The sequence below is a fragment of the Acomys russatus genome, chromosome 11 (assembly GCF_903995435.1).
Source record: "Acomys russatus chromosome 11, mAcoRus1.1, whole genome shotgun sequence".
Taxonomy (NCBI): Eukaryota; Metazoa; Chordata; class Mammalia; order Rodentia; family Muridae; genus Acomys; species Acomys russatus.
The window spans coordinates 29,994,883-30,019,764 of NC_067147.1; the positions used below are offsets into that span (position 1 = coordinate 29,994,883).

Genomic DNA, 24,882 nt, shown 5'->3' on the forward strand with positions numbered 1-24,882 from the left:
TTGTATTTAATGCCTATATAAACATTTTCTTTATGAATCTTACCCTGAACATTTGGTTCTCTTTAGCCTCTGCCCCAGAGTTGCTAGTTTTAGTACCAAGAGATCAGGCTCTTCGGCTACTCCCTGCCTCGGAATCCCGGTGCTTGAGTTATTAGTTTTCTAACCTTGAGAAGACTAAGGTCACTTCTCTTTTTTTTTTTTTTTTAAGTGCGCTTCATCTTACTATTTTTTTTTAACACATTTTTATTGAAAGATAAAATAATTCATATTACATCTCATTTTCTATCCCATCCCATACATCTTCCCATTCCTCCCTCCCTCCCACTTTCACCCCAATCCCCCTTCCCTATGACTGTGACCAAGGGGGACCTCCTCCCCCTGAATATGGTGCTAGGGTATCAAGTCTCTTCTTGGTAGTCCGCTATCCTTCCTCCGAGTGCCATTGGGCCTCCCCAACAAAGGGACATGGCCAAATATGGGGCACCAGAGATCCTGTGAAAGTCAGTCCCCAGTCTCCACTTAACTGTGGAGAATGTTCTGTCCCTTGGTTAGATCTGGGTAGGGGTTTGATGATGGTTGCATGTTTTGTCCTTGGTTGGTGGACTAAGGTCACTTCTTAATGCTTCACTTTCCCTATCTGTAAAACCTGTATTGAAAACAGTGGCGAGGGCAGGGCCTTGTGTGTCTAATTGCTGAGGGAACGGTGAGGATTGTGAATAAAGACCACTTGGGCATCATAAATGGCAAATTCCCAACAGTTGTACCATTGACGGCCCCGCCCTGCTTCAGCATTATCTCAGGGTGCCCATTTTTTTCCACATATTAAGCTATTAAAAAAGAAAAAAACTTTCTCAAATGCAACTTTCTATATACACATCACCAGACTGACTTCTTTGCTCTCCTAGCTCTTTTTTTTTATTATTATTAAATAATTTAGTCATCAGTAATCTGATGGTGATAGTAATCTAGGTGGTAACGTGTCCATACTCAGCAGAGAAAAGCAAGGTAGTCACAAGGTTTCAGTTTAAGACCACTCATCTAATATAGAAGTACCTAAGGTGTTTGAAATGCCTGGAAGGACATCTGAGCTGAGCATCCAATTCTTTAAAATTTGCTTCTAGTTTTCAAGACATGGAAGTAGACAAGACAAGCATTCTCCAGGAACGTTAGATGTGTAGACAGTTGACCTAAGGCCAAACTCGTGAGAGGCTGACTCTGGAGGGGAGACCTCTGACTGAGCCAAGCTCTGTTTTCAGACTCATATGTTGGGTCTGCCTTGGATGGGAGAATGAGTCCCTGGCTGAACACATGATAAGGTCTTTTCTCCTAAGAAGAAGTGAGCCCCAGGACAAGGTCCCCTGGCACCTGGTACCATCTAACCAGTTTGTGCACCTTTAAGTTTTCCCATCAGTGCTCACGGGTGGGGCAGTGATAGGGGCAATGGTGGGGCACAGCTTTTCTGTTATTGAGTTGGATGAGCTAGGGTATAGCACAGGGGCACGCCTGGGGATTCGCTAAGTAAAGCAGTTGTCTACCAGCTGCAGGCTGCATTTAAATAAGAAATGTTGGGTGGGAAGCTATCCTTAGGAAGCAAGCCCAGACCCATCACTTTTTCCAGTGGTTCGATTAGTTGTCTGTGGTGTTCCCACCCTTGTATCTGTGCTGCTGACTCACTGTGTAGCTGGCTTTGTTTTGATTGGAATGAAAAGCGCTATCCGCCTGACTCATGGCTAGCATCTCCATCGCCTTCAGAAGTTTGCCAGAACCCAGTGACAAGAGGCCACAACAGTTTGAAAGGATTTATTAGGAATACTGTGTCAGCATGCTTCATGAAAAATGTTAGGTGAATGGTGGGCCACTTACGGAGGTGTGTTAGCATTTATTCTGTTGACTCCTTTGACACCAGTTTGGTACCAGGAAAGATGAAAAGTGTTCTTAGGGAAATGAGGAAGTTAGCACTGTGCAGTGCTTCTGCTGTACCGGAGCCAAGAGCTCTGGCTTCCTGTCTGGCTCACATTGTTGCACACCCCACTGGAGTTGTGCAAAGAATTGCGTGGCACGTTGTGGTGCCTGCGACCTGAATCAGCAAGCCCTGTATCACTGTGGTGTACTAGATACAGTCCTGGGGTTCATGTTGTACATGGGTTTTACACTGTGTTCTCTTAGGTTAATGGGAATGATTCTTTCTTTCTCTATCTTTTTTTTTTTTTTTTGAGACACAGTTTCTCTGATACACAGAGCCTTTGCTGTCCTGGATTCTCTTTTGTAGACCAGGCTGACCTCGAACGCACAGAGATCCACCTGCCTCTGCCTCCCTAGTGCTGGGATTAAAGGAGTGCACCACCACTCCCGGCTTAATTGGAACTTTAGAGGAAACTGTTTTAGTTGCTAAACATAGGTAAAGAGTTGCAAACATGCCCTGGGATAGCATGGACTGGGGTAGCATGCCCTGGGATAGCATGGACTGGGGTAGCATGCCCTGGGATAGCATGGACTGGGGTAGCATGCCCTGGGATAGCATAGACTGGGGTAGCAGAGAGATTTTGTGTGATGGCTAAATGGAGCGATGTAACAATAATTAGAAGCCTCTTTGTGGTCATTTGTTTATAGTCGGCCCAGGTAGGAGAAGGTAGATTAAAGAACGGATTCCAGGAGCTTTATATTAAACTCTTGATCAATCATGCAAACGGTAATCAGCCAGTAAACTCCTCTTTGGAGCAGAACCTAAACCTCTGTTCCGGCCTTCATTACTGAGGAGCCCAAACTGTGCTGACAGGAAAGCATGCGTCCTGCTCGTCAGTTGGGGAGAGGGCATGCAGCACAAAAGCATTTGCAGAGAGAGATTTACGCCTATGTTCACATCAGCTTACCCAGCACATTCTCCATGCCCTGCTTCTGGATTCCTCACAAAGGCCATGGGGACAAACCATCCCGTATTTGTGTGTGTGGCAACTAAAGTTCAAGCCAAGAGCCCCTCCAAGCAGGGCGGTGTCTGCGAATGTTTTGAGTTACAGATTATCTTCGTAGAGGCCCTCTGCATCCTTGCATCCCTGCCTGTGGGCAGCCCTTCTTGGGACCTTGTCACCCACTGGTTCCACTCCCTGCTGTTCACTGCCATGTGCGGCCCTTCCTTTCCTTCTTCTCCTCAGCCATCCGTAGGCACGAGGCCACCACTGCCTGTCATGCCGCTGTGCCTTTACACCTAATGGGGGGCACTGTGGCCTGGGCTTGGGCTTTTTTCTGTCTTCCGTGTTCAATACATGTCCCTCTGTCTATGGTTGTTCAATACATACATGAATAGAAGGGCTTAACATACTTACCTCGCAGGTATTATCGGTGATGGATGTGTAAGTGTCCTCCTTGTAGAAGATTCTCCGAGTCTAGAGATGCTCGGAATGGAACATGAGTGACAACATACCAGCATCCTCTTCTTGCACCTCCCACACTCTCCTGATGAAATCCATTACATGCATTTTATGGATCCATATATATTAACATCGATTAGTTTTCATTTTGTCGTTCTGTCTTGGAAGTCTTTTTTTCATGTCAGTGCGTGCAGACTTTCAAAATTGAAGTGCCACAGCATGAGTGAGCTATAACTTGTTTATCTAGTCTCCTGTTGATTAACATTCAAACTGTTTCAGATATTCAGCCACAGTAAACATCCCTGTGAACTAATCACGTGAGATATACAAGTATTTTGCTACCAGCTCTTGCAAGTAGAATTATTGGCTCAGAAAGTATTCTCGCTTAAATATGTGACACACACTGCCAGGTTATCCTGTCGAATGCTACAATTTACCTACCTACATCAGAGTAGGCAACGGCTACTCACTTATTTGCATTTGCTCTTGTTTCACAAACTTATGCCAGCATAAAGTTTGATTTTGTTTCTTTGTTTGTTTGGGTTTTTTTTTTTTTTTTCTGACAGCTGTAGTCTAGCAATGTTGGGGTGTCTTTTCATGACCAAATTTACTACTCTGTATTGTTTAAAATAAGTATGCGTGGTAATTTTTTATTTTGGAGTTACTATTTGTATACCTTCTGTTTAGGAAGGTCTGTTTGATGTTTCAAATAAGTTTGGGAGATGGGCTGCTGATGGTCTTTGCTTGTTTAGAGCGAGGGTTCTCATTTCTTGACATTAGAATTGAAGTTCTGATAAATTAAGAGTTTCATCTTCTTTTTTCTGACTTATAAGGTTGGTGCTTCTGTTGTTTGACAAAGAAAAAGTAGAGTTTAGAATCCAACTTAAGATCTGAAGGCTGCAGACTGTGGAAGTTTTGCCTCACCCCTCCTTTTCTCTAGGCTCGTTCTTGCTCTCCACTCTCCTTTCCTTCCCTCTTTTTCTTTCCTTCTCCCTCTTCCCTTCCCTGCCTTCCTTTGCCTTCTGTTATCTCACACAGTTGGCCTCTGACAGGTAATCATAGGTGTGCACTGGGTGTACACAGACCCTGGTTTGTACAGTCCTAAAGTATACAGTGCCACCCAACCCGGGGACTGGCTTTGAAGTGTAAGGAAACATACCTGTAGAGTGTGCATGCAGAAGCATTTGATGGTATTTTGATGGTCATATTTCTCCCTGAAGAGTTTGTCTAGCCTATTAAGGTGGATTTTCCGAGTCACCTGTATGCAGCAAGCATGAGCTGAGTCAGCTGGGTGTTGTCTGTGGTGTTAGAAGACAGTATTCAGTTCTTTTTTTTTTTTTTTTTTTTTTTTTGCTATAAAATCTAATATCCTGTCAGTTGCCTGGTCGTACTCTCTAAAAAATTAAAAGGAGGGAGGTAGGGGGAGGCAGGAGATTGAGGACTGTCTTTAAAGAGACTTCCGATAGCTTCCTCAGTGAGAAACCGTGTAGCCTGTTTTCAGTAGTAGCTCTATAGTTCTCTGGCTTGCTAATGTTTGTTTAAAAGGGGGTGTTGACTAGCTTCCGCTGCAAGTAGGAGTGTCTAGTCAGAGCTTTCCTTTCTGTGGAGAAAGTTAGCAGCACCCTGACACATCACACTGTGTACGGCAGAGTCCAGGACCCTCCTGCCAGTCCCCTCAGAATGATGGGGCAGCTTGTGAGGAGCCAGCAGGACTGGAGTGCGCAGCTGGTGGGACTCATGTGCTGTATGGGTTAGTAAGGCCCCCAGGATGCCCGGGGACGGGAAAGGAAAGCTGTGCTACCTGCTTTGGCTTGCCTGGCGAGAGCTGCAGGCTGTGGTGCCCTGAGGAATCTGGCTGGAACCTGGACTACTTTTTGGCTCACCTGAGAGAACTTTGCTGCGTGTGATTATGCATAGGATAAGTCTTTATGTAGCACTGACGTTTGCTTTGTGCGGCGCTAAGTACGCTTAACTTTGAGCTTTACTGGAAACTGTAAGCAGTGTGAGCCGTAATAACTGCTCTTTGTGTGATTTCTTTTTTCTTAAATTCTATTGTCGTTAGCACTTAGTGTTTTTGTACGTTTTCAGCTACTTTTTACTTCATAAAGTGAATATAAATATATGTTTTCATTTAGAATTGATTGTAAATAAGACAATTTTGACTAGAGGAATGCTATACACCTTGATTCAGAATAGTAGGCAGTGTGTAAGACCAACAATTGGCTAATACACAAGAATGAAGGTAGTCCCTTTGTTGTCATAGCAACAGTGCCCTAAATATAAACCTCAGTGTTAAGCATCTCTGACTAAAATGAGGAAAAATCACCATGAGACTTGTAATTGGAAAATTAGATGGTGTAATCTGGCATACTCCCTTTTAAAATAGCGTGTGCGGGGCGGTGGTAAATTGCCAGGCTTGAGTGCTTCCCCAACTGTAGGGTAGTAACTTACTGTCTTGAAGAAAGCTGAGGCTCTTGGAGTTGTCGCGGTCCTGCTGCAGAGAATTGTAGTTGAGGTCTCCTTGGCACTGCGTGACACTTATCCAGTGTGTCATGACTTAAGAGAAGGCGAGAGGTGTCCTCATTGGAAGATGGCAGCAGAATGCATATGTTACACATCACCAAGTGAGCTTCTGCCTTTGCTTACTCACACACTTTCATTGTGAATCATAGTTCCCAGGGCCTTAGCATCATCTCAGTCAGTCTTCAGTGGTACTTCTTTGCCTTACAGAAGCCTTTCAGTTTCATGAGGTGTCCCATTTATTATTAATTGTTGATTTTAGTGCCTGAGATGTTGGTGTTTTGTTCAGAAGGTTGTCTCCTGTGCCAGTGTGTTCAAGGCTGTTCCTCACTTCCTCTTCTGCCTGATTCGGTGTCTCTGGTTTTATGTTGAGGTCTTTGATCCACTTGGACTTGAGTTCCTGCAGGGTGTTAAGCATGGGTCTATTTGCATTCTTCTATATGCAGAAATGCAGTTGGACCTGCACAATTTGTTGAAGATGCTTTTTTTTTCTCCCAGTGTGTATTTCTGGCTTCTTTATAAAAAAATCAGCTGTACATGTGTGTGGATATGTGTCTGGCTCTTCAGTTTGATTTTATTGATCAGTGTGTCTGTTTTTAATACCAATACCATGGTTTTTAAATTTTTTTATTTTGTTACTATAGCTCTGTAGTACAACTTGAAATCAGGACTGCTGAAACCTCCAACAGGTTTTCTTTTAATTGTTCAGGATTGTTTTAGCTATCCTGGGTTTTTGTTTTTCCATATGTAATTGAGAATTGTCCTTTCAAGGTCTATAAAGAATTGTATTGGAATTTTGATGGGGATTGCATTGAATCTGTAGATTGCTTTTGTTAGTTAGGATGGTTATTTGCAGATGACATAATAATATTTTGGTATATGTATGTTATATACAAGTGACCCTAAATTTTTTTTATTGAGAAAGTCCTACAGCCGATACTTTAAGCAACGTAGCTGGATATGAGAGTAACCTAAAAAAAACAACCAAACAAACCAGTAATCCTCTTATATACAAATAACAAATGGACTGACAAAGAAATGGGGAAACAACACCTTTTACCTCATACCTTATAAAACATCTTATAAATACCTTATAAAACATCTTAGGGTAACTCTAATCATGCAAGTGAAAGACTTGTGTGATAAAACTTCAGGTCTTAGAAGAAGAAAATCAAAGAGGATATTGGCAGTGGATGCTCATGGATTGGCAGAACTGCCATCGTAATACCATAGCATCTGCAAATAATCCTACTGTCTTTGACTTCTTCTGTTCCGGTTTGTACCCCGTTGATCTTCAGTTGTCTTAAGTCTCTACTGAAAACTCAAAAATGCTGTATTGACTAGATACGGAGAGAGTAGACAACCTAGTCTTGTTCCTGATTTTAGTGGAATTGCTTTGAGTGTCTGCCCATTAAATTTGAAGTGAGACAACTTGTGCGGAGGTGGCACTATGATGGGTGGCACAGCAGCTGAGCAGCAAACAGACACTGGGAAGAGACGAGGCTGCTTAAAAGCCCATAATGCATCCTTAGAGACAGCTCCAAGTTGTTAAGTTTTAGTAAAATTGGATACACAGAAGGATATCCTCCAAACACCCCAGTTTTGTTTAACTGTAAGACATGAGGCTTCCTGTGCATGGGCCATACCAACCTTATTTATGCTTTTTTTTTTTTTTTTTTTTTTCAGATGAACGGGACAAAGTTCAAAAGAAAACATTTACAAAATGGATAAATCAGCATCTCATGAAGGTGAGTTGCCTGCTCACATGCTGGAGCTGTTTTGCACACTGCAGCACACTGGGTGGGGCAATAGATGTCGCACACTGCTCTGAATGTCACCTGCACACACATTTGAGGCATTCATGCTGTCTGCTGTGTGCCTTGTGGGTGATGATGGTGGAGATAGGAGGGTGAGTGCCTCTGACTACAGTGTGTTCTGTGGCAGTTGTAAAAGCTCTTTTTATTGGACTCAAAAAAAAAAAAAAATCTTAGCAGTTCAAGGAATCTATAACACTTAACGTGTTTGGACTTGGGAAAGCTACATTTTGGTATGAATTGTTTCTTTTTCAAGATTGTATTTTTGGATTTATTTACTTATTTACATGCTTGTTTATTTACTTGTCTATCTTGGATAGCGGGGGGCCAGGTGAGAATGCAATTGGATTGTGGGAAGAAGTTGGGAATAGTTTTATTTGTATGTAAGGATTGTGTCTGTATTGCTCTAAGGAATAGCTGTGGCTCTTAGAGTGATATTATTTATATGCTGTGTGCCACCTTGAGAATTTGATAGACATTCTCCAGAAATGTACACAGGATTTTCTTTATCACTTACAGAGTTGTTGAATTCTACTGAAGCCCATAGGATTTTATAGATAACTGTTCATCACTCCCCACCCTCCCATCCCCACCTCCCTTGTTTTTGTAAGTATCTCTGAAATTACCAAAAGACCCTTCTGGGCAGAAAGAGTAAGGCAATATAACAGTGGCAACAACAGTTTGAACAGTAGTTTTAGCCAGGTGGTGTGGTGCTCACTTGTAATCCCAGCACTCATGAGGCAGAGGTAGACAGATGGCTGTGAGTTTGCGGCCACCTTCACCTACATTGTGAGATCCAGGCCAGCTAGGGCTTCAAAGTGAGACTCTGTTTCAAACCAACAAACAAAAATGATTTTAATTTCAGGGATGCACCTGAATTATCTGAGTGATATCCCAGTCACTAATTGCTCTCCCGTTACCCAGCGGCACCCTGTGTCAAACTCTGACGGTCATTTTCAGAGAGAGTATGTCACTCACTCTCTAGTTGAGAGTCGTTTTTGGTAGGGAGCCTGTTGTGTTGACAAGAACTAGAAGTTGAGACCTGCTTAGTGATACTTTGGTGAGGAAATGCATCGTGGATTGATGGAGGGGGCCAGGAGTTACCTGCCATCCTCCAGGCTTTTGGCCTTTCCTGCATGTACCAGGCACTAAGTTTGTGTGGGACCTTCTCCACAGGATGGGGTAGAGATGGGCTGCAGTCAGATAGGGTATGGAACTTTTGAACTTAAGCTCCAAGAGGGTTTTCTGTCTTAGTCACTCTTCTATTGCTGTGGTAAAACACCATGACCAAGGCAGCTTATTAAAAACAAAACAAACAAACAAACAAATCATTTAATTTGGAGCTTAGCATTTCAGTCCATGACCAGCATGGCAGGGAGCATGGCAGCAGGCAGGCAGGCTTGATGCTGGAGCAGTAGCTGACAGCTTACATCCTGAGTCACAAACAGTGTGGCACAGAGAGAGTGACACTGGGAGTCCTTTGAAATCTCAAGGCCCGCCCCCCAGTGACACACCTCTCCCAATAAAGCCACACCTCCTAATCCTTCCCAAATAGTTCCACCAACTGGGAACCGAGTGTTCAAACATATAAGCCTACGGCTACCATTCTCATCCGAACTACCACTGTTTCCTGTCTGAGTGGCTGCCGTGGAAGCAGCTCTTTGATGAAGAGATGCCCCTGTGACTGTTCCTGTCATGGGTGTGGTGATCTGGGGATGGGCAAGTGAGTAGTGCATAGGTTTTCCCAAGTCTTCTGGAACACAGAGAGCTATGGTAAGTGTTCCAGGTTGGTCATTAAGTCACCCCAGCACCAGGAAAAAGCACAAAGGCAACTATCAAGGGGACGATAAGACTGTCACCAAACAGGTCATTTGCAGGAGCCCATGTGTGCCAGCCCTGTGGCATGGGACTACTCATAGTTCATTAGCTAGATGGTTACATATAAGGACGTTTTTCTAAAATTACCCAAATATTAGTTAAGTACTTTGTAGACTCATTCTTAAGTCCTATCACTGTGTCTGGCTAGAATATGCATTCTATGTGTAATCCCGTTGTATAAATCATTCACTCCTGCAGACACCCTCTGACATGGCTCAGCCTACCTATTTCACATACATAACCTTTAGTGTTAGGTAGATCTCCCCGGTTCATAAATCCTCTTTTACCTGGAATATCTCTTGTAATACCCCCCCCCCCACCTCAGATTGAAGGCTTAATATGCTATATATAGTAACATTGCAAAATAAGTATTTTAACATACAGCAGCCAGTAAATAGCTGCTTCATGCTGTAGGCGCAGGTTAGTGTATTTTGTGGAGTCCGTTAGAGGTCAGGATTTTAAATTAACTCCCAGCTGGGGTCTAGTTCAATGGTTGAGTGCTTCTTGAGCACACACAAGACCTTGGGCTCAATCTCAAGCATACAAACAAAACAAAATTAAATTAAAATGATCTCCTATTTAATGTGGAGTCACATCAGGGAGGTAGGAAGCTGGAATGTGGCCTTGGCTGACTCCCACCATCAGCCACTTATGCTCCCATGTGGTGGTTTTAGAGCAGCTCACACTGAGCTTAGAGTTCTGAAATCACCAAAGCTGCTGATCTCAGACTCCAGCCATCGGAACAGCCCTCACCCCCCGCCGCTCTTTTATTTTTGTCTAAAAGTCACATCATCATGAAGTGAGAAAAAAAAATGTCCCTAAACATTCTGGGCCATTAATAAGAGGCAGTTTGTCGCTGCTACTCTGTTATCTAAGGGTTGGTGAGAGGAATGCTGCACCGGGTGGGGAACCTGCTTTTGCCACAGGCATGGATGCTGTTTTAGGTGGCCACGGGGTCATAATTCAGTTAGCGGGAACTATAAGTAAGTATACGCATTTTGGTTAGAAAAATGTTAATATTGGGAAAATTGTCCTTTGTTGCTTTTCTTCTTTCTTCGCTGGAAATGTTGCATTTATCAGGGTGAGACTGGAGTGGGGGCTGGGAGTAACTTTCTTGCTTTCTCTAGTTCCTTTAAATTAATGAAAAGCATACTATGTGAAGAGATTTTATAAAAATCAAGCAATGTTATTTAAGAGCTGAGGGAAAAGGCAGACACTGAAAATGAGAAGATAGTTGTGGTGTGGCTTGGTCAGTCTTCAGAAGCTCAACACACAGAGAGAGTCAGCAGAGCGCAGCGTCACGTGTAGTGCTTGTTAGGACTGCGTTCCTGGCGTGAAACGTTTTTCCTTAAGATGCTCAATGAGGATTTAAAAATAAAACGTTTTCTGAAAAAAAAAAAAAAAAAAAGCTGTTTTAGTCTGTTGCTGTGAAGAGACACCAATAGGAAAGTAACTCACAAAAGAAAGCATTTACTGAGGGGGTTGCCTACAGTTTCAGAGGCATAGTCTGTTACTATCATGGCAGAGACCGTGGCAGTAGACAGGAATGGTGCTGGAGTGGAGAAGACTCTGAGGGCTACATCCAAATCCACAGACAGAGGGGTGGGGAGGGAGGGAGACAGAAGACAGCAAACAGGCCTGGTCTGGCATGCGATTTTAAAGCCTTAAAGCCTACTCCCAGCCACATACTTCCTCCAACAGGGCCACACCCCCTAATCCTTCTAATCCTTTCAAAGAAGTCTACTCCCTGGTGACTAAGCACTCAAACACATGAGCCTATAGGGGCCATTCTTATTTAAAACACCATAGTAATTTTTCTTAGCTTTTTAATTTTTTTTTATATTTATCAAAACTAAAATTACTCTGGTTTAAAATAACTAGGTAGCAAGGGTTAAACATACTTGCTGGGGAGTATCATCTCTTTGTCTCTCTCTGGCTCCCTACCCCCAAATACACTTGAATTTTAGCATTCCCACGACCCACTATGTGGATGACTTCCTGCTGCGCACTGGCTGTTCTGGCAAGAGTGTGTCCTTCTGATTCATCATCCTTTCAGATACTTTAAGGAACAAAAACTGTCAGTACATTCCTGTCTGCTTTAATTGTTTACGTTGGGAGTCATGCGGTGGGAATGTTTACCCGTGTCTTAGCACAATTACACTGCAGCATCCTAGTGTGAGTGAAATGGTTGTCCCTGACAACACTGTGCCTTCATCCCGTTACAGTACCTGGAGAATTAGTTTAAAATGCAAGATTTCATGGATTCTTTTAAAAATCATCTACAGCATTTGTGGATGAGCATCCTGTCTAGGGCTCTCAGTGTTTTTTTTTTTTTTTTATAAACTGGAGGTCCTGTGTAACTACGCGTTACTACTGGTCACATGCACGTCCACCTGCTGTGCTGCTGTCCAGCTGCACACAGAACAGTAATCTGAGAAATGGCATGAAAGATTCAAGCACCTTGCAGTTCTGCTCTGCCTGTGGTGTGTGGGAGGGCTGCGCAGAGGAAGGAAGGGAGCCCTTTACTCCTGAGGCGCTATAGCCATTATCAGAGACCACACAGCTCCCTTTACATGTGGACCTAACCTGGAAGCAGAGCCTGATCCATGCACCCAGAGACTTGGCCTAAGGGGTAGCAGTTTCTCAGAAGAGCCTGCAGTGCTCTATGTGATGTGCTTTCCCCCATATAGGATCCTCCTTTCTGCCAAAGGTGTTCTTCACAAACCGTCAGTTAGCACAATGGTTCTCGACCTTCCTGATGCTGCAACCCTTTAATACAGTTCCTCATGCTGTGGGGACCTCAACCATAAAATATTTCATTGCCACTTCGTAACTGTAATTTTGCTACCGTTATGAACTGTAATATAAATATCTGATATGCAGGATGTCTCATGTGTGACCTGTAGAGACCCACAGGTTTGAACCCCTGAGTCAAGCTGTGTTTATTCTGCAATACTGTGTGAAGGATCCTTGTTGTAATGGCTTTGTTTCTACATTTTAATTTGCTGAGATATTATGTATTGGTTTATTTGAAGAAGAGCAGGATGTGCTGGACCAGGTCCTGTTATTAGTATGTGCTAGGCTCCTGCTGCATGGGAGACGGCTGAGTGACTGCGCCTTTTCATCTCCCGCCTTGTCCCTGGAGAGCCAGATTCAGTCCTGCAAGAATGTTTTCAGCCACACAGAAGCTGGAGACTTTGTGTCTCTGGCGAAGCTTTCCAGCTGGCTGTGGCAGGAAGCATGTCTAAAGCCCCAAGCCGAGAGAGAGAGAGAGAGAGAGAGAGAGAGAGAGAGAGAAGGAGAGAGAGAGAAAGAGAGAGAGCGCGCGCGCGCGCGCAAAGTTGTTACCAAGATGGGAGGGAGTGTGGGGGCTGTTTGATCGTCTTCTCTGTCAGGACAGGGGTGGTTTTTCGTTAATTAAAGGGTCAATGAAAACACAATGACTGACTGGGTGTGGTGACACATGCCTTTAATCCCAACACTCTGGAGGCAGAGGCAGGCGGATCGCTGTGAGTTCAAGGCCAGCCTGGTCTACAAAGTGAGTCCAGGACAGCCAAGACTAACACAGAGAGACCCTGTCTTGAAAACAAAACAAAACAAAAAAGCAGAAAAAGAAAATACAACAACTGTAGTATTTTGATTCGTAAAAGCCTACAAAGATGAGATTATTTTCAGTACATTTGGTTCTTAAATGCCAGGTGCCCTAGACTCACTGGGAAGGCTGTTAATATTGATATGGCCCAGCAGCTTCTGAGTCACCAGTTCTGGGATGGGGCCTGCAAACTAGTGTTTCTAGCAAGTTACTGAATATCCACTTCTGATCAAATGCTGGAGCGGTTGAGCTGGGGCTTTAAGAGCCTACCACGAACAAATGGGCCGATGTGTGAATGACCATATGAGTGTGGAACATTTGTGTGCATGTGTGGGTGTGCATGCTTGTTCACAGGCGTGCGAGGGCCAGAGAGCGATGCCGAGTGACTGCTCCACCATACAGCTACTCAGCATTACCCCTTGTGAAACACACTGAGAAGCTGCACAGGTAAACACATTTGGCACATCCAGTAATTTAGAAAACAATCAGAAAACACAGGTATTAGGAATAATAGCTATAGTTTATTGAATCGCAGCACAGTAGGTAGCCGTCACAGTGCGTCTAATGGTGGTTGAGACCACATGCCTTACTGTATTTTATTCTCACGGGAGTCATTATGGATACCCTGTGATAACTCTTACCCCTGTGCTACAGATGGCAAGCAGATGCACAGAGAGACCGTAAGCTTTAACAGTAGTGACTGATAGGAAGGTGTGGAAAAATAAGACTACACGGTACCCAGAAGGGCTGAAGAGACATTTAAGGAAAAGATGAAAATTATAACGTAGGTCTTTTCTACCATGCTAAATACTTCAGGGTAGATTTGGAGTTTAGTGGCCATAGCTACAGAGAGGAAGATGAACAACATTTGGACAGCCTGTTTGCCCTTACTAATAGGACTTGATATTTAAGTTATTTTTGTTGTGGGGGGCTGTATTTCAGTGAGGGAGTGTTAAGTGGGTTTTGGAGAGATGTTAGGGGCCCGGAGCATAAGATTTAGAAGCAAGCCTTACAGGTTTTTATGAGTGTAATAAAAGTCAACATTTTTATGATTGTAGGAGATGTGTGGACGAGCGAGCAAATAGGCAGAAGCAGACAAGGATTTAGAATTCTCAATGTGTTTTTATAATGAGGTTGTTGGTAGGATAGTGTGATGGGGAACAGTAAATGAAAACACCCAACATCCTCCCCGGCTTTACATATGTGTGACTAAATATACACACTCACATACATGTTCCATACTCTTATACATGTACAAATGCATGCATATATACAAGTAACACTGGTACACTCTTTACCCAAGCTGAACTTTTGTTAATGTTACCATATTTTGTCTGTCTTTGATCCTTGTGTTTTGAGTATGTTTTGAACGCTATTTATTGATTTTTATTTTTATATGCATAAATGCTGAACCATGCCGTACCATCAGATACCTGAAGAGGGCATCACATCTTCTGGAACTGCAGTTTCGAATGGCTGTGAGCCTCTGTGTAGATGCTGGGAACTGAACCTGGGTCCCCTGCAAGAACAGCCAGGACTTTTAGATGCTCAGCCATCTCTTTAGCTCCACTGTACATTCTTTTAAACAATAATTTGAGCCATTGGAAGAAAGGTTATATGCGTTATGGCTGTTTACCTCTAAACACTTGAAAATGTATGGAAATTCATCTTTGTAGCCACACGGTTAACTATATAAATTTACGTTGGTATCATATTTAATGATTGTATTCCAGTTCTGTTGGTTGATCCTTTATAGCATTTTCTCAAAGGGCAAGATGCTGTCCAGCATTGACACTGTGCTTAATTACTTCCCTTTAACCAGAAACAGATCAATAGTCTTTGTATACTCATGAGATTGAGTATTTCCGAAGTGTATAGAAATGTAGGTTTGTGGCAAGAGCATCCTAGGACAAAGAAGACAAAGGCGCAGTCACAATTTGTCTCGGTATGCTCAGTCTGATGTATTCCTGTGGCTTTGGTGTAACAGACCTCAGCCCTATAAGGGACAAAGTGGGCTGAAAGGATCTACAAGGGCACACTCTGCTGTGCTGAGGCTCATTGGATGTGAGGCCACTGAGCTGGTGCCTCTGCAAACACAAGCTGCCTCCTGCCAGAAAGACTCTGGCCCTGTTTCTCTGCTCTGAATCCTATTACAGGTTTATAAGCTTGGAAAATTAGTTTATCACAAAATATATTTTGAACTTAAAACTATCTCATGATGTGGAAGTTACGTTTTCCTTTTTAGCCACGAGTGCGATGTGAGCACTTTTACATGACTATTTGTGGGCTACTGTTTTAACTAAGAGCATCAACATTTTATTCCATAATTTTGCCAGAAAATTTTAGTTCATTCTTGTTGATAGTAATTTTCTCTTTCTTGATTTCTTGTTGCCACTTTCATTATTACTACCATTCTTGCCGAGTGACAAATGGAGTGGTCAGTATGCTGTAGACATGTCACTCCACCTTCATTTTACCATGAGGAAATGGAGGCTCATCAGAGAAGACAAGTGAGTTATCTGCTTGACACGGTGTAGCTGGAGTGTGTAATAGCTGAGATGTAGTTGGCCCTTGTGACTCTAGAGAGCTTCTCTGTGAGGCCATGACTTCTGTTTGCATTCGTTATCATTATACTTTGCAAGAATTTAGAGATAAAAGTAAGCAGAGAAACCAGGCAGCATTCCTGAAGGTCATTGTTTTAGCTAGAGACAAATAATGACGAAGACATTTTCTTTTTTCTCTCTCTTCTTTTTAAAAAAATTATTATAATTTATTCAGATTATATCCCAATTGTTATCCCCTCATTTGTATCTTCCCGTTCCCACCCTCCTTCCCTCTCTGTACTATTCCCCTTCCCTAGACCTCTGGCAGAAGATGACCTCCTTCTCTACCATACAGTCTTGTCCAGATAGTCTGCTTCCCCTTCTTCTGTGTGGCCCTAGGCCTCCTCACCAAGGGGAAGTGATCAAATTGGGGGCACCAGAGTTCATGTCAGAGGCAGTCCCTGCTCTCCCCACCACCATGGAGAATGAGCTGTCCATTGGTTAGATCTGAATAGAGGGTCTAGGTTTACTGCATGCATTATCCTTGGTTGGTACAACAGTTCATGCAGGCCCCCTGGATCCAAATCTGCTAGCTTCGATGGTCTCCTTGTGGGCCTCCTGGGCCCTTTGGGTCCTTCTTTCTCCCATTCTTTCATACCACTGTCACCTTGAGTCCAGCAGCAAGTCCCAGCATCTGCCGCTACCATCTGCTGAGTGTAGTCTCTCAGAGGACATCTTTGTTGTGCTAATATGCATTTTAAGTGAGTATGTACCCTGCATGTCTTTCTGGGTCTGGGTTACCTCACTCAGCATGATCATTTCTAGGTCCATCCATTTGCCTACAAATTTTAATATTTTCTTGTTTTTAATAGCTGATTAGTACTCCATTGTGTAAATATACCACAGTTTCTTTATCCATTCTTTGATTGAGGGACATCTAGGTTGTTTCCAGATTCTGGCTATTACCTATAAGGCTGCTATGAACATAGTTAAGCAAATGTCCTTATTGTATGGTGGAGCATCTTTCAGGTATATGCCCAGGAGTGGTGTAGCTGGGTCTTGAGGTAGCACTATTCCCAATTTTCTGAGAAAGCACAGGATTGATTTACAAAATGGTTGTAGAAGTTTGCACTCCCACCAGCAATGAAGGAGTGTTCCCTTTTCTCCATATCTTTGCCAACATGTTCTGTCACTTGAGTTTTTGGTCTTATCCATTCTAACGGGTATAAGATGGAATCTCAGAGTCGTTTTGATTTACATTTCCCTAATGTCTAAGGACATTGAACATTTCTTTGTTTCTCGGCCATTTGATATTCCTCTATTAAGAATTCTCTATTTAGCTCTGAACACCATTTCTTAATTGGGTTATTTGGTTTGGTGGTGTTTAATTTCTTGAGTTCTTTATATATTTTGGATATTAGCCCTTTGTCGGATGGAAGGTTGAATGCAATCCCTATCAAAATACCTACACAATTTTTTCAAGACCTTGAAAGATCAATTCTTGATTTCATATGGAAAAACAAAAACCCAGGATAGCTAAAACAGTCCTGTAGGGTAGAAGATCTTCCAGAGGAATCTCCGTCCCAGATCTCAAGCTGTACTATAGAGCAACAGTAATAAAAATGGCATGGTACTGGCATAGAAACAGGCTAGTTGATCCATGGAATCGAAGACCCAGAAATAAGTCCACGAACTTATAGTAGATTTTTTGACAAAGAAGCCAAATCCATACTATGGAAAGAAGATCACATCTTTGAAAAATGGTGCTGATATAACTGGATGTCTGCATGTAGAAAAATGCAAATAGATCCATATTTACCACCCTGCACAAAACTAAAGTTCAAGTGGATTAAAGACTTCAATGTAAAACCAGACACACTAAATCTGTTAGAAGATAAAGTAGGGGAAGAACCTTGAACTCATTGGCACAGGAGTCAACTTGCTGAAGAGAACACCAACAGCTCAGGCTCTAAGGTCAACAATTAATAAATGGGACCTGAAGAAACTGAGAAGCTTCTGTGAGACAAAGGATGCTGTCAACATCTCTTGGAGATACTTTGTGTCCAAATCATAATAACTTAGAAACCGAGCAGCCTTGGGGCCAAAGGCTTGCCTCAATGGTTAAGAGCAGTAGTTACTCTTGCATAGGACCTGGGTTCAGTTCTCAGCACCCATACAGTAACTTATAACCATCTGTAGGTCTAGTTCCAGGGTGTCCAATGCCAGCTTTTACACTCTGTAGGCCCCGCACGCATGTGGTAAACATACGTACACACAGACAGAACACTCACTTGCTTATAAATAAAATGAATAAATCTAGGGAAAAATGAAAAGAAACCGACTACTGAAGTGAAAGAAGTCAGAGCAGCAGGACCCGCTGTCCTTCCAGCTTTCCGAAGGGTCTCTGGCTTCATTTATACATGTGAGTGTTTGCTTGGTCTACCTGTGCTAATGAGCCTCGCTTTTGTGTTCATTAGCTCAGAATTTAGAAAAAAATATTTACAAGACTAAGTTCTTCTCATCTGGCAATTCTCTGATTCTCCTGCAGGTGCACTCAGGAGCAGAGAAATGCGCGGGGTTCTCCACAGTCCCGTAGATGCACTCAGGTTTTTTTTTTTTTTTTCAAAGACTGGGGTGTTCGTTTCCATACAGTCAGATATAAACCGATTTCCAGGCTCTTCCTAGTCGGGTTTGCCACACTGGGGGGTTCAGGACGTCAGAAATTAGCAGAAGAGTTGATGTAGGAAGATGTGGCAGAGCAAAGATAGATAGAATAGAGGCTCGAGGACACTCTGGTCAGCAGGCAAGGGATTGGGGTCAACAGTGGCAAGGTGGACCTACCTAGTCCTCAGAAGTTCATCACCGTCTGATCTCAACATAATACGGAGAAGTTTTCTGCTTTATGAGAAAGAAGAGGTCTGACATGAAAGCGACTCTTCAGAAGCTGGGAGAATAATTACATCTTCCTACACGTGTGGAAATTGACTCCTGTTGGCAATTGACTGTTACATTGGCTGATATTTGCTTGAAGGGTGCTTTTAAAGCACACCTACTTGGGCATCCTTGTTTGTAGTTTAAAAAAAAAAGAAAAACTTAATATGATAACAAAATTCATTATAGCTTTTACTCCAGACTAGGTACTCTTTAATATATGAGTGGAAACATTTGTAAGTCATTTTTAGAGGTCCCAGTTTTCATTTTCTTTTAATGAGTAGAATTAATACTTGGCTTACAGATTAGGCAGCTTAGTCTTATTTAATGCGTATGATGTTTTACGAATGCTTGAGTCGTGGGAACAAGAAGCCACGTAGTAGAGAAGAAAAAGTGCTCCAGGGATGAGTTGTCAATTTGACTGGGTCTGGGATCAACTTAAGAGACACATCTCTGGGTGAGTTTATGAGGATGTTACTTTTTTAAAAATATGCTTAAATGGTTGTGTGTGTGTGTGTGTGTGTGTGTGTGTGTGTGTGTGTGTGTGTGTGTGTGTGTGTATGTCTGCAGCCATGTGTCGTGGGTGATTGTGAGCCATCCAACCATGGTTGCTTGGAACCAAACTGAGGTCCACTGCAAGAAAACTATGAGCTCTTAACTGCTGAGCCATCTCTCCCAGCCCCTGTGAGGGTATTTCTTAGAAGGAGTAACAGAAGGAGGAGACTGCTCCCTCCTACACTTAATTGCTCAGATTCTTTTGATTTTTCCCCCTAGATTTTTCCACTTTATTTATTGCATGTAAGTATTTGCCTGTATGTTTGTGTGTGTGTATGTATGTGCACCACATGTATGGAGTGCCCACAGAAGAGAGACCTTCTGTCTTTGGCGCAGATATCATGTGGCTTGAGGGGAAAGAAGTGCTTCCATTGCCTAGCCTGAATTCAGTCCTTTCTGGTGAGCCCATCTACCCAGTTTTGTCTCTGTGGTTCCATCTTCCCCTGACATAGGACCTGTTTTTTTTTTTTAACTTTCTCCATGGACTGAAGAACTGTGGCTCTTTAGGAATCCTCTATCCTCGGCCACCAGACTGGGAACGTGGAGGCACCCAGCCTTGGACTGAGGGGCTCCTATGTTGTTATCCAGTGTGCAGACAGCTGTTGACTTGACAAAATTGTATAAGCCAGTCTCATAAATCCCCTTTGTGATAAGTATTTCTGTTTTGTTCCACTACAAGATGCTAATTAATACAGGTCCCATCTCCTCATCTCAAACAGATCTGGCTTTCATATACCACACTGCACTTCTTGGCAGATTCTTTAGCACTGGCTGTACTGGAAGGGGTCCAGGACAGGTATCTCTCCACCTGAGACTTTCTTTCAGAGGGCTCATATTAAATTCACATATGGTCTTAGAAGTGGTAGTGAACAGCAAGGGAAACCTAATTCATCCATCATAGTCGCTGAATTATGGAGTCCTGTAGCCATCCTCCTGGAAAGCATATCCCCCAGAGGGTGGAGCTTCCAACACTGCAAGAAGACAAGGCACCTGTGGGTTAGAAGGCTGCATGGGCAGACCCGCTGTCCTCTGCTTTCTGAGCTGATGTTTACTGTGTAGCATCTGCCATCACTATAACCCAGTGAAGTCCATACAGTGTAGCAGTTATGAGTAATTTCTGCATTTGGGAATCTAGAACAGGGTTTCTTAACCTGTGGCGTCGTGAACCCTTTGGTGGTCAAAAGACCTTTTCACAGGGGTGCATATGAGATATTCTGCATATCAGATATTTACATTACATCTCATAACAATAGCAAATTACAGTTAGGAAGTAGCAACAAAATAATTTTGTGTTTGGGAGTCAGCACAACATGAGGGACTGTATTAAAGGGTCCCAGCATTAGGATGGTTGAGAACCACTGGCACAGACTGTTGTCTTGTGGTATGGCCTTGTGCCTCTTGTAGACAGATTAAAAACAATGCCTTCTTACTGAGTTATAAAGGATGTCAACTGAAATAATGCAAATAAAGTTTTGAGCCCAGTGTCAGTAAGGCTTTGCATATACACACACATAAAATAAACTCTTCTAGTCCCTTTAGCTGTAGACGTTTCAGCTCATCTATCCAAAAGCTTTAGATTTGTCTATTTTCATAGCCATGGGAGCTGTGGTCCTAGCATTGTTTGTGTGGGTTTGAGTAAATATTGAACTGTGGGGTGGCTTATAGTGTACGGCTATGGTGGTTTTGTAATGATACTGCAGTAATGCATACCAGTTAAATGGTGGATTCTAAATTAGGAAAGTGATCTCCAGAGTATGGACGAGGTCTGTGGTAACACTGCTTCCCCGTCATGTGAGTGCGACAGTTTGCAGTGAGATACTGTGAGTGATAGTTTGGGAGCCATGCTATCAGGACTGAGTTTGGCCTTCACAGTGTAACAGCCCAGAAGGGCACGCAGGTCATGTTGGCCTCCTGTCTGAGCAGAGAGCCTGGGATACACTCTCTCTCTCTCTCTCTCCCTCCCTCCCTCCCTCTCTCTCTCTCTCTCTCTCTCTCTCTCTCACACACACACACACCAGTTTGTGTTAGATCTCTGAAAATATCCAGCCTTCTGAATTCTTGAGGATGGACACAGTTAACTTTTTAGGTTTAAATACACGTGTACCAGAAGGCTGTGTGCTCTAAAGGTAGAAACTGTTCTCATTGGTCTGTTGTCTGAGTTAATGAGTATTAATAATTTGAAGTTTGGTTTTGTTTAAAAAAAAATCGGTATTTTCTTACAAACTTAAACTGTCCACATTTTGATTTTCCTGAGTAATAATTGAATTTTTGTAATTCAGTATTTCTTTTAGATAATTACATTGAATTTCTAACTTCTCTGCCTTAAATTTAATTTTTGATGAATACTTTATTGTTGATTTTTTCCTCTACAGAATTGACAAAATCAAGTGCTGCATATGAGTGACACTTCCCAAATTATGTTCCCTGTGAAAGTAGCATTGTGAGAGCTGGGTGGGGGAGGGAGCCTGGAGGAGATAAAAAGGTTTCTGTAGCCAGAACAGTTTGGAAAGAAACATTTTCCAATTGAAAGATTTATGTTATATATTAGCATGTGGAAGACTGCAAAACTCTGTGGTGAGGCCAACTGTTGTGCCCAGTGTTTCTCAAGCCTGTTTTGTTTTTGTCGGACAGCTGCTAACACCCTTCTGGGAGATGCTTTGGGAGAGTTTTGGGGTGATTGCTTTTAGAAGGATATGGTCTTGAATTACAGGTTGTTAGTTATTCTGACAGCCGTGGCTGCCACGCCTTGTCCCAGCCTTTTCTTAGGGTTCATTACTTCTCTACTTGAATTGTAATCTAGCTGACTCTTTCACTGTTTACAACTTGCCTTTTCTACAGTCCCCCCACTCTTGGGCCACATCCTATAAAGGTGGAAGACCTATATTGTAGCTCTTCAGTATTTGAGGAGGCTGCCTCACACCCCTTTTCTTGTCAGTTGAGAGGTTTTTTCTTCTTTGATTCATTTACATGTTATATTTTTTTATCTTAAATATACACTCATGTCTTTTATTGACACAAAGTGCTTATGGGTACTTAGGAATACAGTGTAACACTTCAAGTCATGTCCACAGTGATCAAATGTGTCGTTTATTCATCACCTTGGCCATTTGTCATTTCTCTTTGTTGGAAATACACCCCTGTTGCCCTATGGTTTAGTGTTGACATCTATTTTTGATGTTTCCTGATATCCTTACATTTGTTTTGTTTTGTTTGAGACAGAATCTCTACATGTGATAAACTTTTTTCTATCATTTTTTTCCTGATATTTCTCTCTAATGGTTTTCAAATGTTCATTTGAAATTAAGGTTGAAGGAAAGTCAGTCATGTGTCAGAGCACTGGGAACATTATCAGAATGGTGATCTCAACTACTCCTCTTCCATCTGCTGACCTTTTGCCTTCCTATCTCCTCCATCCATGTGGAGCTGTGGACTGTTCACACGCTGCAGTGTTTTCCCATACTGATAGACAGTGCTTAGACTTAAGTATTCTTCAGTCTTTCTACAAAGAATACACATGTGTGTGTATGTACACACATACATATGTACACACATATGAAAAGATTTTGTGGGAACTTGGTCTTTTTCCACTCTTAATTTGCCATAGCAGTAGCAAGCAATGGGAAAGTCCACCGGCTTTAATGGCATTAAGAGCTGGTAATGGTGAGCGTCTCAACCTCGGGCTTTTTGGGTAGGGGTCAGCATGCTGTAGGCTGTGTACCAAAGCCAGGTACAGCCTCTTTTCTGGTATGGTTCTTGAATGATGAATAGTTTTTAGATTTTCAAACAATTGAAAACAAATTGAAGAGTATTATGGGGTGCATGAAAAATATATAAAAGCCAAAGTAGAATTTTTTAAATGAAAAGAAACGCAGCATACTCATGATGTTTTGTCATAGTGTAGTGCCCCAGCCCCCAACATTCCTGTCTGCCTTTTCATAAAGTGCATTTTCTGACTTTTGTCTTGTTTTTGTTTCTGTTTTTTCAATTTTATAGCTCTAGGTTTTTATCTTAGGACTCACATGACAGGCAAATTCTATGCCTGGACTAACTACATGCCTAGCCCCTAGCTCTGTCTCAGGATAGTTTTGTATTAGATTTAGGGCCAAGTCTTGTGTACATTTTTCTCTGTAGTGAGGAAAAGATTACAGTCTGTTTCCCATAATTCACTTGTGAAGAAGGCCTTTCTTTGCTGTGAGAATATGGTGCTCTGCTCCAACGGCCTTCCTGAACAGGCTGTCCTCTTTGCACATGCCTGGTCAGTACATTGGTTTGCTGCTTAGGCAAAGTTTCGTTTCTGTGGTCGTCATCTTTGAGTCAAGATGTGGTGTGCTGGTTAGTTTTTGTCAGCTTCACACAAACTCGAGTCACCTGGGAATGGAGAAACTTCCATTCGAGGGATTGCCTCCGTCTGATTGGCCTGTAGGATGGGGGAGATGAGGAGATAGCTTAAGGGTTAAGGGTGCTTGTTGCCTTCCAGAGGACCTGGGTTTGATTCCCAGCACCACATGGTGGTTCACTCTAGTTCCAAGAGATTTGACACTCTGTTCTACCTTCCATAGGCACCAAGCATTCACATGGCATGCGCACCCCCCCCCCCCCATGCAGAACTGGGTGTGGTGGGGCACACCCTTAATCCCATCTCTTGGGAGGCAGATGTAGGTAGCTCTCTGAGTTTGAGGCCAATTTGGTCTACAGAGAAAGTTCCAGAAAAGTCAGAACTATACAGAGAACCTCCCCTCTTTCGTGTGTGTGTGTGTGTGTGTGTGTGTGTGTGTGTGTGTGTGTGAGAGAGAGAGAGAGAGAGAGAGAGAGAGAGAGAGAGGAGAGATTGGACTGTAGGCAAGTCTTCAGGTGTATTTTCTTGATTAATGATTGCTGTTGAAAGGCCCATCCCACTGTAGGTTGGTGCCACGCCTTGGTATGGTCTTGGGTTAAGAAAGCAGGCTAGGGGCTGGAGAGATGGCTCAGCTGTTAAGAGCACTGACTGCTCTTCCAGAGGTCATGAGTTCAATTCCCAGCAACCACATGGTGGCTCACAGCCATCTATAATGTGATCTGATGCCTCTTCTGGCATGCAGGTGTACATGAAGGCAGAGCACTGTATATATAATAAATAAATAAATAAATAAATCTTAAAAGAAAAGAAAGCAGGCTAGGAAAGTAAGAAGGTGGTGTGTGTTTGTTTTGGGGGTCATATGTGTAGGGCCTAGAGAGGAGGATGGTAGAACATGGGTCCTATGAAGGGGAAATAGGAAACATAAAGAGAGGGACTTTAACTAGGGAAAGGGAGAGAAGAGGGTAAATAATACTACAGACTTTTAGAAAACATACTATTTATGTTTATTTAAAAAAATATAATTGCATATGTATACATCTTTTCTATGCATAAATAGTTTAAATGACATTACACTATGTTGGGTAATAATGCTCTCAGCAAGAACTGTAGACCATGTAGCAACCCTATAGGAACCCTCTCTACCATTGAGTTGCTGGCCAAGGGAGTTGAAAAGACTATAAAATCAGTATAGACTATTACTGTTACCCTTGGTTGCCTCCCAGAGTTTGAAGGTAAGACCTTATTGTTGAAGACACCGTACACTTCAGACACTAAGTTTGGAGGAACTGAGCTGGATCTGGCCTGGAAGCCTCCTCCTGGAGACTAGCTTTCAGAAGGTGCTGTGCCA

General features: G+C 42.7%; 1 protein-coding gene across 1 annotated transcript in view; it reads left to right on the top strand.

Annotated features, from left to right (window-relative positions):
* Dst (dystonin) overlaps positions 1-24,882 on the top strand; it is a 405,110-nt gene that overhangs the window by 170,039 nt on the left and 210,189 nt on the right. The window contains exon 5 of the mRNA XM_051153028.1: positions 7,572-7,633. Coding sequence (XP_051008985.1) covers positions 7,572-7,633 — 62 coding nt within the window. The remainder of the gene's footprint in view (positions 1-7,571; positions 7,634-24,882) is intronic.